The sequence below is a fragment of the Microcaecilia unicolor genome, chromosome 9, assembly GCF_901765095.1.
Source record: "Microcaecilia unicolor chromosome 9, aMicUni1.1, whole genome shotgun sequence".
NCBI lineage: Eukaryota > Metazoa > Chordata > Amphibia > Gymnophiona > Siphonopidae > Microcaecilia > Microcaecilia unicolor.
Window position 1 is genome coordinate 204,413,567 of NC_044039.1, and position 16,098 is coordinate 204,429,664.

Consider the following 16,098-nt stretch of genomic DNA (forward strand, 5'->3'; position numbering starts at 1 on the left):
TAATAATTCCTAGTATTCTGTTTCCTTTTTTGGCCACCACCGCACACTGGACAGAAGATTTCAGCATATTGTCTAAAACGACACCTAGATCCTTTTCTCGGGTGCTGACCCCTATGTTGGACCCTAAAATCAGGTAACTATGATTTCCGTTGTTCTTCCCATTGTGCATCACTTTGCATTTGTCCACATTAAATTTCATCTGCCATTTGGATGCACAATCTTCCAATTTCCTAAGGTCTTCCTGCAATTTTTCACAGTTCACATGCGTTTTAACAACCTTGAATAGTTTTGTCGTCTACAAATTTTTATCACCTCACTCGTTCTGATTTCCAGATCATTTATAAATATGTTAAACAGCTCCGGTTCCAGTATGGATCCCTGCAGTATTCCACTATCCACCCTCTTCCACTGAGAGAAGCCATTTAACCCTACCTTCTGTTTTCTGTCCAATAAAAAAGGTATCATCTTATTTTCTTTTCCATGTTTTATTTTGTTTGATTTCTATTGATAACCTGTCCAATAACCCACTCCTAATTCACAACAAAACATTTCCTCCTATCTCATGACTCTAATTTTCTCAGGAGTCTCTCATGAGGAACTCTGTCAAAAGCTTTCTGAAAATCTAGATACAGTATATCAACCAGCTCAACCTTTATCAACATGTTCATTCATGCCTTCAAAGAAAAGAAGCAAATTAGTGAGGAAAGACTTCTCTTGGCTGAAACCATGCTGACTCTGTCCCATTAAATCATGCTTACCTATGTGTTCCATAATTTTATTCTTTATAATAGTTTCCAGTATTTTACCCAGCACTGAAGTCAGGCTTAGTGGTCTGTAATTTCCCTGGAAACCTTTTTAAAAATCAGCATTACACTGGCCACCTTCCAGTCTTCAGGTATTACGGATAACTTTAACAACAGGTTACAGATTACTAAAAGCAGATCAGCAATTTCATGTTTGAATTCTTTCAGTACTCTTGGATGCATGCCGTCCAGTCCAGCTGATTTACTACTCTTTGTCGATTTCGCTCAGTACGTCTTCCAGGTTCAATGCTATTTCTTTCAGTTCCTCTGCATCATCACCCTTGAAAACCATTTCTAGTACAGTACAGGCAGATCTCTTACATCTTCTTCCGTAAAGAACTCATTTAGACTCTCCACTATGGCCTTGTACTCCCTGAGTGCCCCTTTTGCTCCTTCATGATCTAATGGTCCCACAGATTCCCTTGCAGGCTTCCTGCTTCTTAGGTTCCTGAAAAAGCTGTTACTATGAGTTTTTGCCTCTGTAGCAAGTTTCTCTTCATATTCTCTTTTAGCATTTTTTATCATTGCTTTGCACCTAACTTGCCAGTGCTTATGTTGCTTCTTATTTTCTTCATTTGGGTCCTTTTTCCAGTCTTTGAAAGACATTCGTTTGGCTTTAATAACCTCTTTCACTTCACCTTTTAACCATGCTGGCTGTCGAATACTCTTCTTTCCACCTTTGTAAATATGTGGAATGCATCTGGTCTGGGCTTCTAAGATGGTATTTTTAAGCAACATCCATGCCTGATTTAAACACAATTAGAAAAGGAAAGGAATTGTGAGGCCTCCAGGGACAGAAAAATACCTACTGTACCTGAATGTATAAAAAACCTGTAGGCATTTTCTGTCTCTGAAGGGCTCACAACTTAAAAGTAAAAAAAACCCCACAAACAACTGATGTGGGATTTGAACCTGGGTCCCATGGTTCGTAGTCCACTGCTCTAACCATTAGGCTACTCCTCTGCTCTGTATGGATGCCTATGTGGCTATTTTATAAAATGGGTGTTCCTATGCTGCCACAAAGACTTCAACATCCCCTCTTTTGCTCCGTTCAAAATTTGGACTATTCAGTTTGTAAAATGGATGTTCATGCTTGTTGACACCAGCACATTGACGTCCATCTCTTTTGTATTTTAGAACTGGCTGTATGTCAGCAGATCCTGTTCTAAAATACATGAGAAATGGATATCCATATCTGACGTACAGATTTGGATGTTCAAATTCTGAGTTGGATGTCCTTTCTAAAAAGCTACTCCATTGTCTTCATAAAGCAGGTGCTTACTGGCTCTTCACATTAAAATTAGACTTCACATGAAGATATAACTGGCTTCCATAAAATTACACTTCACATGCAGATACTACTGGCTTCCACAAAAAGAGGTGGAAATTAGGAATACGATCTTTAAGTCACTGTGGACCACACATTGAAATCTTCAATTTAGGACTTTAAATTTTAGGCTGAATGTGCTGTAATGCAGAATTTTAAGTGCAGCATGCCCAAAATTAATAGTGTTCTCAAAACCTCTTCATTGCAGATTGCGCATTAATATTCAGATTAAAACAATGGTACTGCTTCCAGTTATACAGAAGCACTTAGTATCTCCTATTTAGGAGGTGGTAAGCAGTCCAAAGTTAACTCTGCGTTAGCCAGTTAGCACACAGTAAGTGTAACGCATTAGCTGGCTAACACTTTCATACCCACTCTCTGCCTATGCCATGCCCCCTGACAGAAAAAATCAGTAATACACCTTAACATGCAGAAACAAGCAAACTACCACAAAATCCCTTAACGTCGTCATGAAATATCCTGTTTCCACACGTTAAGTGGAATGTGCTTAACACCCATCAGTAGAAGGCCCCTTTAGTGTAAATCAGCAATCAAACAAAAACAAAAAAAACTGTGAATGCAATGTCTTTGTATGGATCCATGGTATGACCCACCTTGATTATTACTGTGTGCAGTTCGGGATGTTCAGGTCAAAAAAGATACAGCAAAACTATTGAAGGTGCATAGAAAGCAACAAAAATTATAAATGGTATGAATAAAGGCCAAAATAAAGAGCTCTTCAGCTTGGAGAACAGATCGCTGAGCGTGAATAGTGTAGAGGTTTATAAAATCATAAGCTGTGTGGAACAAATTAGGATGGAAACAATTTTTATCCCTTTGAATTATTCTAAGATTAGGAGAAACATAAAACTAAGTAGTAGCAGATTTATAACAAATGTAAGAAAGTAATGTACAAATAACCTGCTGAATTTGCTGCTTAAAATCTGCAATCATGGCTACTACTACAGCTGTATTAAAAAAAAAAAACAGGTTTAGGCAAGTTCCTGGAAGACATGTCCAACAACAATCACTAACGAAGTAGGCTTGAAGTGTGCCATCCTTAGACCAACAGGAAATATATCTGTCAGGTAATTCAAACCAACCCAGTCTGGCCACTTTTGGCAATAAGATATTAAGCTCAGCACAGCACTTCCTATCTTTAGTATGTCCTTTAATCTCTATTATACTTTCTCTTGTAATTGAGGGCATGCTGTCATGTTTCACATGTTAATAAATATAACAGAAACCTTCAAAACAATTTTAAACAAAAATTATCACTCTCATTATTCATATATATATAATTATTTTTTAAAATAAAATCCAATAAATTATAGAAAAAAATTTTTATGTTGTGCTCAGTTTTTGGTGTATTGCTGTGGACTGATAATCCAGGCTTAGCAGGAACACCACCCTTACATCATAGCACATCCTACCTCCATCCTAATAGTATTGTTCAATAGATGGGCAAAGTCCAAAAGAATATAATAAACTTGATGTTCAAAAAATATATAAATAGCAATTACTTAACTTAAGTAGAGATGTGCAGAAAAAAATCTTATTCCTGCCAAGTTCTTGTCCACTGCAATGCTTTTTTCAAAAAAATCCCTCTGTGCAAGATGTAAGACCATAAAGGTCACAGTTCAGCAGTTTCAATTCCCTACATGGGCCATGTTTCGCCAGACTAATGGCGTCTTCAGGGGAACTGATCTGAAATGCACAGAGGGATTTTTTTGAAAAAAGCATTGCAGTGGACAAGAAATTGGCAGGAAGAAGATTTTTTTCTGCACATCTCTACTTAAGTTAAGTAATTGCTATTTATATATTTTTTGAACATCAAGTTTATTATATTCTTTTGGACTTTGCCCATCTATTGAACAATACTATTAGGATGGAGGTAGGATGTGCTATGATGTAAGGGTGGTGTTCCTGCTAAGCCTGGATTATCAGTCCACAGCAATACACCAAAAACTGAGCACAACATAAAAAAATTTTTCTATAATTTATTGGATTTTATTTTAAAAAATAATTATATATATATGAATAATGAGAGTGATAATTTTTGTTTAAAATTGTTTTGAAGGTTTCTGTTATATTTATTAATTTAAAAATTTGAAACCGTTTTTCTAAGAACACCCAGAATTACGTTTGGTACTTCTACATGTTTCACATGTTGCCAACAAAATCCAAATTCAAGCAACCTCATTTTTTATTTCATTAAAATCAAAGGCACCAATGCAGATATTTTGATTTTAAATAATAATATTGTGATAATGTAAACCAGTATAAAATTATTACATAGAATATGGAAAACAGATGTTTCACTGTTTTAGATGAGTCCCACTATTTGAAGCTAACCTCATAGGGTATGATTTATAAAGGGTTTTCTCCTAGTTTTTTTAAGGGAACATGCCCACAGAGCTGGCCTTGCGGGTTTGTCACAGTGTTATGTACTGTGATGCAGGAGACTCACATTCGAGTCTCCTGTCCATTGGGGCCGACGGGGAATGGGCATGCCACGGAAATGATGCATCTGGGTCCCGGGGCGGAGAGGGAGGACGACTGCCACTGCAGGGGCAATCCCTGCTAGTTGAAGAGCAGCAATGAATGGTTCAGCAGCGGGACCTACGTCACCTGTGCAATCATCCTGGGGAGGGGAAAAGGGAGAAAATGGGGAAAAATACAAAACAAAATCAGGCCCACAATGTAAAGGTTTGGGAATTTTAAAACATTTAACAGAAGTGAAGATTTCAAACAGCTCTGAGAGTGAAGGGCAAACATGCTGCACAAGAAAACAATTCTGGTAATACTCCATTACATAATTTTAAGCATTTACCAATTTCCCTGGTTATTCCATATTCTAAAGTGGAAAGGTACCTTGTATAGCCCATAGAGAACAAATGTTGGAAATGGTACCAGGGCTATGCTGCTTTAAATAAGGCAAAATAAAATAAATCAAATCAAATTGAATAAAAAAAAAATCAACATGATTGCCTTATTAAAACTTGACTGTCCTGGCTCAGTTTCCGATGTTTGTTCTTTACTACCAGGATACATAGGGTACATTTTTCCTCTTTGGAAGACTGAATAAATAAGGTATCAGAGGTTGGTGACAATTTATATATAATATTTTAAAACAATTTATAAAATGAAGTGTGTGTTTCTACTGTAAAAAGCATAATATCTATACAGAAAACAGTTTCAAACCCAATATAACTACTAAGCTACAGTGGTGATTTAGTTAGTTTAATTCAATTTATCTAGTAATTGTATTTCAATTCAAAATCAGAAAACTAAAAAGAACTATGAGATGTGGTTTGCTTTTACTCAAATGTAGTATTGTTTTAAGGGGGAAACCCCAATATTTCTTCTGCCGCAAAGGCACCATTTTACTGGACAAATTTAACATTTAAACCAGCAGCTTGAACATTCTCATCAGAAATACTTTTCTTTAGAAGACCAGATACTATTACGAAGAAAGATTTTCAGTATTGTCACTATAATTATAGGTATATTGATGGCATTTCCATATTAAAATCATAATTTTCACACTCATCACAATTTTGCTGGAAGCCTGTTTCTTGGAATATCCAAAACATATTTGCTAGTCCCAGTACCTGTCAGAGTATCATATTCCTAAAACAAAAAAAATCAGTTCGAGTTTGGGATTTAAAAAAAAGGCTAAAAATAGAAAATATTCAACATAAAATTGTTTGAGACCCATCTAGCTCAAAAATAACTACTTTTTTTTTTTACTTGGGGGTTCCTTTTACTAAGCTGCTGTACAAAATGGCCTTAATATGTACTTATGCAGATTTTTCTCTCCTGCTAACGTCATTTTTACCACCAATTTTCCATTTTTTCAATTAATGGTTTTGTCCAATTGTCAAAATTAGCGCATGTCCATTAAAAAAATTAGCACATGAGCAGTTACAGAACACCTATTTTGTAGGCAGTAAGGGCTCACGAGCTAACCGCTTTGCTGCAATTTTATTGCGATTACCAGTATATTGAGCTTGTGTAAATAAAATTAATAATCTGTTAGCATGCAGTAATGTAGATGCACTAACTGATTAACACAGACATGCCCCCCCTCTAATAAAATAAACAAAACTTTTAGCATGCGGCTTGCGCACGCCAATCACAGAGTTACCACTGGATGCCTGAATGCATCCAGTGGTAAGCCATTTTAAGCTGCAATAAGCGCTTACTGCAACTTAATAAAAGGACCCTTTAATTTTAGAAAGCACTAAGAACTACCATTTTTGGTATTTTCACATTTCTAAGTAATAACAGCTCTTTTAAAAAAAAAACCCAAACGTGTTTATATAAAAATGTCCACTGTGTTTATCACTAAGGCCCCTGTTTACTAAGGTGTGCTGGCATTTTTAGCACAATTTTTAGCACATGTTAATGCCAGATCCGGTGGTGGGAGGCAGGACTGGTGGTTGGGAGGCGGGGAATAGTGTTGGGCAGACTTATATGGTCTGTGCCAGAGCCGGTGGTGGGAGGCGGGGCTGGTGGTTGGGAGGCGGGGATAGTGCTGGGCAGACTTACACGGTCTGTGCCAGAGCCGGTGGTGGGAGGCGGGGCTGGTGGTTGGGAGGCGGGGATAGTGCTGGGCAGACTTATACGGTCTGTGCCAGATCCGGTGGTGGGAGGCAGGACTGGTGGTTGGGAGGCGGGGAATAGTGCTGGGCAGACTTATATGGTCTGTGCCAGAGCCGGTGGTGGGAGGCAGGGATGGTGGTTGGGAGGCGGGGTTAGTGCTGGGCAGACTTACACGGTCTGTGCCAGAGCCGGTGGTGGGAGGTGGGGCTGGTGGTTGGGAGGCGGGGATAGTGCTGGGCAGACTTATACGGTCTGTGCCAGATCCGGTGGTGGGAGGCGGGGCTGGTGGTTGGGAGGCGGGGATAGTGCTGGGCAGACTTATACGGTCTGTGCCAGATCCGGTGGTGGGAGGCAGGACTGGTGGTTGGGAGGCGGGGAATAGTGCTGGGCAGACTTATATGGTCTGTGCCAGAGCCGGTGGTGGGAGGCGGGGCTGGTGGTTGGGAGGCGGGGATAGTGCTGGGCAGACTTACACGGTCTGTGCCAGAGCCGGTGGTGGGAGGCGGGGCTGGTGGTTGGGAGGCGGGTATAGTGCTGGGCAGACTTACACGGTCTGTGCCAGAGCCGGTGGTGGGAGGCGGGGCTGGTGGTTGGGAGGCGGGGATAGTGCTGGGCAGACTTATACGGTCTGTGCCAGAGCCAGTGGTGGGAGGCGGGGCTGGTGGTTGGGAGGCGGGGCTGGTGGTTGGGAGAAGGGGATAGTGCTGGGCAGACTTATACGGTCTGTGCCCTGAAAAAGACAGGTACAAATCAAGGTAAGGTATACACATGAGTTTATCTTGTTGGGCAGACTGGATGGACCGTGCAGGTCTTTTTCTGCTGTCATCTACTATGTTACTATGTTAGAGACACCCATATATTCCTATGGGTGTCTCTAGCATTAGCACGTGCTAATTTTTATCGCACGCTAAAAATGTTAATATGCCCATAGCGCGGCATAGTAAACAAAGCCCTAAAAAAGGGCTTTCTTCATTTAAAGCACTGAGGTCCCCTTTTACCAAGCTGTGGCAAAAGGGGACGGAACCTTGCATTGGTGTGTGCTTCTTACGTGTGCCAAGGCCCCCTTTTACTGCAGCAGGTAAAGGGGAAGTCTCGCCTTCCTGCAAGAAATGGCCGTGCGGCAAGTAAAGCACTTGCCGCGCAGCCATTTTGGGGAGGGGGAGCCCTTACCGCCACCCATTGAGTCCGATTACCGTTAGGTACACTCTGGCGCTACAAAAATAAATACACTTTTGTAGCGCCAGAAATGACAGCGCACTAGGGGTGGGAAGTACTGCTGGGCTGCTGCAGTAGCCCAGCGGTACTTCCTGTATAGCGAGTGGTAAGCCCACATTGGGCTTACCGTTGCTTAGTAAAAGGAGCCCTGAATAAAACCCACAGGATACTGCAATGAACCCTTTCGGTATGTGGCTGTTTTAAGCTTGTATTAAAAAAAAAAAAAGCCTGCTGATACCAGCCCAATGAGATACCTATGGGTATCTTTTCCCAGAGGGCCTGGCATCTTTTAGCCATTAGTTATTGACTTTGAAAGTAACAGAAATCTGCTCAGTAGTAGCTGAAAAATCTTCTTTATGTTTACCAGAGAGAGAGAGAACACACTGTTAAAGCTTTGCTGAGCAGATGATGAAGACTGAGTGAGAACAGCAATGGTCACACAGGTGGGAGGGAGCACTCACATATTCTCAGAGAGGTTTCCAGACTCTTCCGGTTCTGGGAGAGTGGATCCATCCATGTGTGGCTAATTATATCTTGCTTGTTTACAGAAAATGTCTTGCACTAATGTGCACTATGGTAAAATGGTACAATTCTGCCGTTTAACCTGCATATGTTATTCCCTTAAATTTTTGATTTTGTAACCTGCAGTGAACTGTATTGGTATTAGCAGGCTATAAGTTCTGTATAAAATTAAAAAAAATAAAATAAGTGTTGTCTTTATAAATAACTTCAAACTAGGCACCTACTTGGCCTGCTAGCATAGGCAAACTGTTATAAAATTGACCTCAAAATGTCAGACTGATGTGCATTTTGATTTACTGCTTCAAACAAATTACTTCAAAGACAGTAAACAACTGCTGATATTTATAATGGTACAGATTTGACATAGCCATTAATGTTACAAAAAGCACACAGAAGGGATAACCCCCCTGTAGGAAACAGAACAAACAACAAGTGAGTGAGGGAAGGTACAGAATGACGTGAACTTGCAATGTAACAATTGCAATGTAATAATTATTATGGGGGCTTCAAAAATACATTTATATAAAAAAAATTCAAAAAAATCTTTAATTTGAGATATAAAGCTAAAAAAAACCAAGTAAGAGATATACATTTAACAAAAGTGGGTACCAGATAAATACGCAAATAATGAAATATTAGAAAAGCTTTTAACAAAACAAATTAAAAGGATTCAACATGACCGTGTTTTGGCTAGTCGCCCACATAAGGGGTACTGAAAGGTTGAAATACAAGTCTATGTATGTCATAAAACATATCAGTTCATAATAAATAAGCAGGAAACTGCATACGTGACCACACTGATAAATTTCAAAACATCAACTGAAAAAGTGTCAACTTATAAACACAGGGGTCAATATTCAAAGCGATGTAACAGGCAGGAGAGTCTCCTGCCTGGTTAAATTGGTTGAGCCTACCTATCTGCTGATATTCAGAAGTACTTAACTGGACAGTGCCAATCAATATCAGAACCAACTGCCCCAGCACTATCCAATAAGTGCAGGTGCCATCCATGGGCAGAGCTTGCATGGAACCGGTACTTGAATGGCTAGCAGTAATATTCAGGGGACGACCTATCAAGCTGTAATAGGACTTTGAGTTATGTTATTTGCCCCTTCACATGCGTTGAAGGGCCCTAACGCAGCTTGACTTAATTTATTGCAGCGATATTTAAGTCACTGAGGATTACATAGTAATGATATGCAAAAATGCAAATGCATGTTTTACATATTATTGCTTTGCAAATACCAAGTCACGTTAGGGCCAAAAAAAAAAATCACAGTAAAATAACCCCAACTTTTTGCTGGGGTTATCTTACTGCCTGGAATCATTGGCACGCAAAGCCGTGGCCTGATTCAGCCAGAACTCAAAGAAGCAGTCAGCTTCACCCAACCCCTCCACCCCTTGATAAAGTCCCGCCATCTCTCCCAATACAGTACCTAACTCCCCAATCCAACCCTCCCCCTCCTCAAAAGGACCTATCAGTTGTGTCCATGGCAGTCCAGTGGAAATCAGGCAGGAGCGATCTTCAGTTGCTCCTGCCGTGGCTGGTGCCAAATCCAAACTGGTGCCCATGGCAGTAGTCTCGCATTAATACCACTGGGGGTTATATGACCCCCTATTGGTAGAAGGGCAAGACTACCTCTAGGGGCATCACTTAGGATCTGGTGCGGCCAGGGAAGGTGTGACTGGGGATCACTCCTGCCATTTCCACTGGACCACTAGGGTGACAACTGTAAAATACTTTTGAGGGGTGAAGGGCCCTTTGGGGGGGGGGGGATTGGGTACTGCATCTAGGGGGGAGGTTGGGTTGTGAAGGCCCCTGAATATAGTAGCCTGGGAGTATCCTGGCACAGCAGTGCAACCTGATGCTCCTGCTTGCAAGGTGGCTGGCAGGCGGGGTTATTTTTTTATCACAGGATTCAGCGACATGTGGGACTGAGATATCACAGGCTGCTGAATGTCATGATATATCATATCAAGTTGCAATACAAGGCTATCTTTTACCACATCTTGATAAGACTCCTCAGTTCACTAACTGGCTAAATAAATGGATAAAGTCAAAACATCAAAAAGGCAGTAAGGCAGTTCTGACTTTATCCGCCAAGCTAACCAGGCACCAGTTAACTTCTAGATGACCACACATACCTGAATATTCAATGCTGGAGCCTGGACAGCATCTGGCTTAAAAACTGCTAACTACCATAGGCTGAATATTACCCCCTTATTAACCATCCACTAAAAGACATCATTATAAACATTTATTCTTGCATGTTTTTATTTATTTAAATATAACTCACACCTTTTCATCAGTAGTAGATTTAAAACTGAAACATTAAAACGTATAATTGATTTTTCAAAATCATCATGTTCTATAAGTACACTTTCTGTTCTTACATGTTTATAAATAATAAAAATAGGTGTTTATTTTCCAGTAAAGTAAGGCTTGCTCGAGAGTACAAAAAAATCGGTGTTGCTCAGTGCTTTTGCAACACTGGTGTTATTGTTGGTTACGTTTCCCAGTTGAATCAAATATATACCGTATTTTTCGGACTATAAGACGCACTTTTTTCCCCCAAAATTTGGGAGGAAAATGGGGGGGTGCGTCTTATAGTCCGAAGGTAGCGAGTTTTGGATCGCCGTCCCCTACTTACGCGATGCCATGTTCCCTGGTGGTCTAGTGACGTCGGGGCAGGAAAGAGCCCCCTCTTTCCTGCCCATCGCGCTGCTCTCCGTGCTCCTGACTGCTTCCTGACGGTCTCGGCGAGATTCAAAATGGCCACCGAGAATCTCGGAAGCAGTCAGGAGCACGGAGAGCAGCGCGATGGGCAGGAAAGAGGGGGCTCTTTCCTGCCCCGACGTCACTAGACCACCAGGGAACATGGCATCGCGTAAGTAGGGGACGGCGATCCAAAACTCGGACAAGACGCACCGGAGCACCTAGGTTTTAGAGGAGGGAAAAAGGAAAAAAATTTTTTTCCTATTTCCCTCCTCTAAAACCTAGGTGCGTCTTATGGTCCGGTGCGTCTTATAGTCCGAAAAATACGGTACATTTAAGCAGTTTGGAACTTGGCGCAGAAATGGCACAAAAACAGAGTGGTAGATCCAAGGCAGACAAAGAGAAGGAGAGAATGTGATGATTTTTTTTTGTGATTATCCCACCTCTTCAACATTGCTTTTGACTCTTAACCACTTGTAACCACTCGCCTCCACCTACCCTCCTCTCCTCCTTCCTGTACACATTAATTGATTTGATTTGCTTACTTTATTTTTTGTCTATTAGATTGTAAGCTCTTTGAGCAGGGACTTTCTTTCTTCTATGTTTGTGCAGCGCTGCGTACGCCTTGTAGCGTTATAGAAATGCTAAATAGTAGTAGTAGTAGTAAAAACCTTTTTTTTTTCCCTTGCTTCACAGCATTTTATTTGTGTTTTTAAAACCTGTGAGGTCCTGTCCCCAGCCTGCAGGGGACTCAGCTCTTGCAAGAATTTGTCTCATAAAACTGGCTCACGAAGCAGGTCATTACTGTTCACTCTATAGATACTGTTTACAGAGGTGATCAACACAATCACTATTTAGCTTCTTTGCCTAAGCTTGAAGTGATAATTTTCATTCATAAAGAAGACATAGGAACAGCAAGTGGAAGAAGGTCCACAGATTAGCTCTCCACCGAATGGGACAATCTCAGGTCCAGGGAAGATTGGGTGAAGTTTTCAACCTATGACAGCAGCCTTCCCTTTTGGATAACCTGTCTGGTGCTGGTGGCTGCCATGAATTTGCTACCCGAAATCTAGAGCCCAGGGTGGGGTACCAAATATCAGCAAAGTCCAAGAAGGTGGCAGAGAATACAATTACATAGAGACTCAACAAGAAGACTCTGAATGAATGCAGGGACTTGATACAAGACCAAGCAGGCTTCTGAGGAGAAGAATTGGAAATGCAATGAGGGAACCACAGCAGTAGATGACACTAGAAAAGGTGCAGACCAAGCTCCGGCAAGAAAATCAAACAGTAACTGAATTTGTATAGTTATCTAGACAGGAACATAATGACCTCTTTCAGAAAACAGCAGCCATGGGGTAAACAGTAATGATCAGACTGTCTGGTGAGGCACACTGACACCTACTGGTAAGATGTCAGATGTTCACCCCAGCAAAACTCCCAGAAGCTCAGACACCTACTGGCTGGCAATGGAGCCTCACAAAGCCTAAAATTAGAAGCACTAATTATCAACTACCAATGAAAAGATATGAGCTATATTTAAATAAATATAATGCATGAATAAATATTTATAATGAAGTTGATAGCCTTTCTTTTTGAGGTTTTTAAACGTAGTGGTGGGTAATTATAACTACAAAAAAATCAAAACAAAACAAAATTGAAATCCATCAAAACAAAGTTCCCATTCTCTCTTGGGTGGAACCTTCACTATCTCTTGGCAATGAGGTCTTCCTTTGTCAATCTTGACCCCCCCCCCCCCCCCATATAACTTTCTTCCACCATCATGACCACCTGGAAGGGGGGATTGGTTATTCTAACTTCTACTTCCACTACCTTAAATCTCCATGACTCCTCTATCTCTCCTTCTTTGGAGCACCTGGCAGTAAAGATAACTTCCCAATATCTCTTGGAGCTGCTGTTGATTTATCAGTCACCATCCATCACTCGCCTTTCTCTTCAGACCCTCTATAACCTTATCACCTCTCACAACTTTTCTCCTTGTCTATTAACCTAGGTGATCTAAATGTTCATCTAGATAACTTCTTAAGCCACTTGCTCATGACTTCTTAACATTCCTCAATGACCTGGTCCTTATGCAGTTAGTTTCTAATCCAACTCACAGCTGGTCATATTCTTGATATAGTTATTACTCCTTCTCCCCCTGTCTCAGGGACATTTTCACCTACCATCCGATCACTCCCTGGTATCCTTCTGCTTTACTTCCCCTCTTGTCTCTACTCATCCCACTTTAATCAGTCTAGTCCTAGACCACGGAAGTGTTCTTTAAAAACTATAGGAGTTCCCCTCCCTCCCCAATTTTTCTTCTTTGCCCTTGGACGACCAAGTTTTCCTTTGGAACAAAAATCTCATACTACTCTTGACCTATCAGTTCATCAGTGCTTCCCTTCCTCCAAATAGCGCTCATCTCAATCATGGTTTCACCACAGACTTCTTCTTCTTCGCAGTCAACTACATCGTGCTGAACATATTTGGTGGAAAACCCTTCTGCTAGTGCTCTTCAGAGAATGGCTAGTCTGCTTTGCTGGGATCAGAATACCTCCCATCTATACTGCCTTTTGCATCACCTTACTAACAACCCATCCACTACCACGCACCCTCCATGCTTACGGCAAATGATTTTCCTACAGGCTTCTTGAATAAATTGCACTCCTTAGCCCACCTCAAATTGACCAACCTTCTACACCTACAACCCCAACACTAATACCCTGCTCCCCTCCACCTGCCATTCTCTTAGCCTCCTTTTCTTCCTTCAATCTTCCATCTTTGAGTTTCTTCAAGAAAATGTTAACATCACTTAAGCCTTCATCATCTTTCAATGATCCTATTCCAGCTTTCCTTCTGCTACGATTTCCTGACCCATTTCACTTCTCAGTGGTCACAGCTTATCCAGTGGGTTATTCCTTCATCCTACAAACAGGCAATTTTTGTAATCTGCACAGAATTGTAAAGGTAGCTGTGGAATATAAGACTTGTATACCATAACATAACATAATATCACCCCTCTTCTGAAAGATTCCAAATCAGACACCTGTTTGTAAATAACTATAGACCAATTTCAAACCTGCCATTTCCATCCAAAAGAAAAATTTGTGGCAGTACAACTTTCCAATTTCCTTGATCATAACACCGTCCATCCCCGCCAAACTGGCTTCCCACCCCCACCCCCCAAATTGCTCTACTGGGACACAGTCTTTTGGGACTTATGAACTACCTTAAACTGACCCTAGATAATTGTAGGGATATTGTCTTATTTTCTCTGGTTATGTCTGCTGCTTTTGACCTGGTTGACCACTCTATTCTTCTAAACCATCTCAGGAATCTCAAAGTTACTGGCTTGGCCCTCCACTAGTTTCATTCTTATCTAACAGGGCATTCCTATACAGTCCATCATGCTGATGCCTCTTCCTCTCCTAAACCACTCCTGTCCAGCATCCTTCAAGGATCCATTCTGGGGCCAATCCTGATTAACATTTTTCTGGCACTCCTAAATCTCCTTCTGCAATCTTTCAGCTTCACTTTCTTTATCTACACAAAAGCTATTCATCATCTTCTTCCTTTTAACTCCCACTCGTCTTCCAGCTGCATATCTATTTCTGAAAAACTGGATGCAGTTTCTGACTGGCTAACTGAAAACAGGCTAAAGCTTAATTCCAACAAAACAGTAGCAATGATATTTAACTCCTAGTCTCAATGCACAAATCCTCTTGGAACAGCTGAACAGTAGCACCATGGAATAAGAGCCACCTGGTGCAGCTACGCATAAGAGTCAGTCACTTAATGCAGCTATGCATAAAAGCCACTTGTACCCTAGTGCAGTAGGACCTCCTGTGGAGCGATGGCAATGCATAAGTAAATTAGAGCCTAATGCAAAGAGGCCAAAGCATTCAGTAGTCAAGCTTTAAAAACCAAAAGACCAAAAAGCAGGAGAAGGAAGCAGGCTGAACAGACAAAGGGTGAACAAACTAGTTTTATTGCTGCGCCTGCAATACATAAGACTCGATACGGCACCGCGTATTGGCATAGATGTGCTTGCCTCAGGAGTCTGGTAGTAAAGCGTACTGCAAAAATAGGAACTGTGCAGATGAGTAGAACAATGTTAAATGTTTTTTTTAAAAAGACCATGTATAAATAAATACTGAAATCTTCAAACAGATAGATAGTTCTGGGTTGAATAATGCTGAGCGAGCATGCTCAGTACTGTGTGCAGATCTCCTCTTCAATGGTTTCCAAACTTTAAAAACCAACAGAAGAATCTTATCACATATTCAAAAGGTAAGAGGTAGCCAGTGAAGGTGCAGCAATGTGATCAGATCTGGATAAGCCCAAAACAAGTCTGGCAGCAACATTTAACACCAGCTGCAAAAGGCCAAAGTGTAATAGCAGCCAGGCCATTTAGAACCACATTACTATAATGGATGCAGGGCATTAGCACCACCTTAAAGATAGTCTGCACAGCCACATCGGTCATGCACTCCAAAATCTATCCTGTAGCAGAGCTGTGGTATGACTGAGAATGGAAAGCCAGGTCTTAGTAGCTCAGCCAAGAGGAAAACCAATGCAAGAACCCCTTACCCTCTTCCAAACTGCCATGCTATTTCTTTGGGATGATACAGCATTATGAGCTCACAAAGCCGTATTGTAGAAAATCGTTAGCATCATATGTATGTTAGTTCAATGTTCTAATGCATGCTTATTAGGTGTATCATTACTATAATGCTAATATTGTATTATATCTCTGGTATTTGAATTTCAGTGCTGTTAAATGTGTATATTTTTGATTCTGTTCCACAGTAGTTCCATTATTAGGTTTCAATTTACTGTTTTCAAGTTTATCATTTATTGTATTCTTGGTTATTTTACAATTGTTATGCTGTTAACAAAATTGT

At 40.9% G+C, this 16,098-nt stretch overlaps 1 protein-coding gene across 2 annotated transcripts in view; it reads right to left on the reverse strand.

Moving 5' to 3' along the window:
* PPP4R4 (protein phosphatase 4 regulatory subunit 4) overlaps nt 1–16,098 on the reverse strand; it is a gene marked incomplete in the record, with an annotated part of 442,181 nt that overhangs the window by 237,125 nt on the left and 188,958 nt on the right. For both annotated transcript variants that reach the window (XM_030214960.1, XM_030214959.1), the window contains 1 exon segment: nt 4,601–4,774. In XM_030214960.1, the coding sequence (XP_030070820.1) occupies nt 4,601–4,774 (174 nt within the window).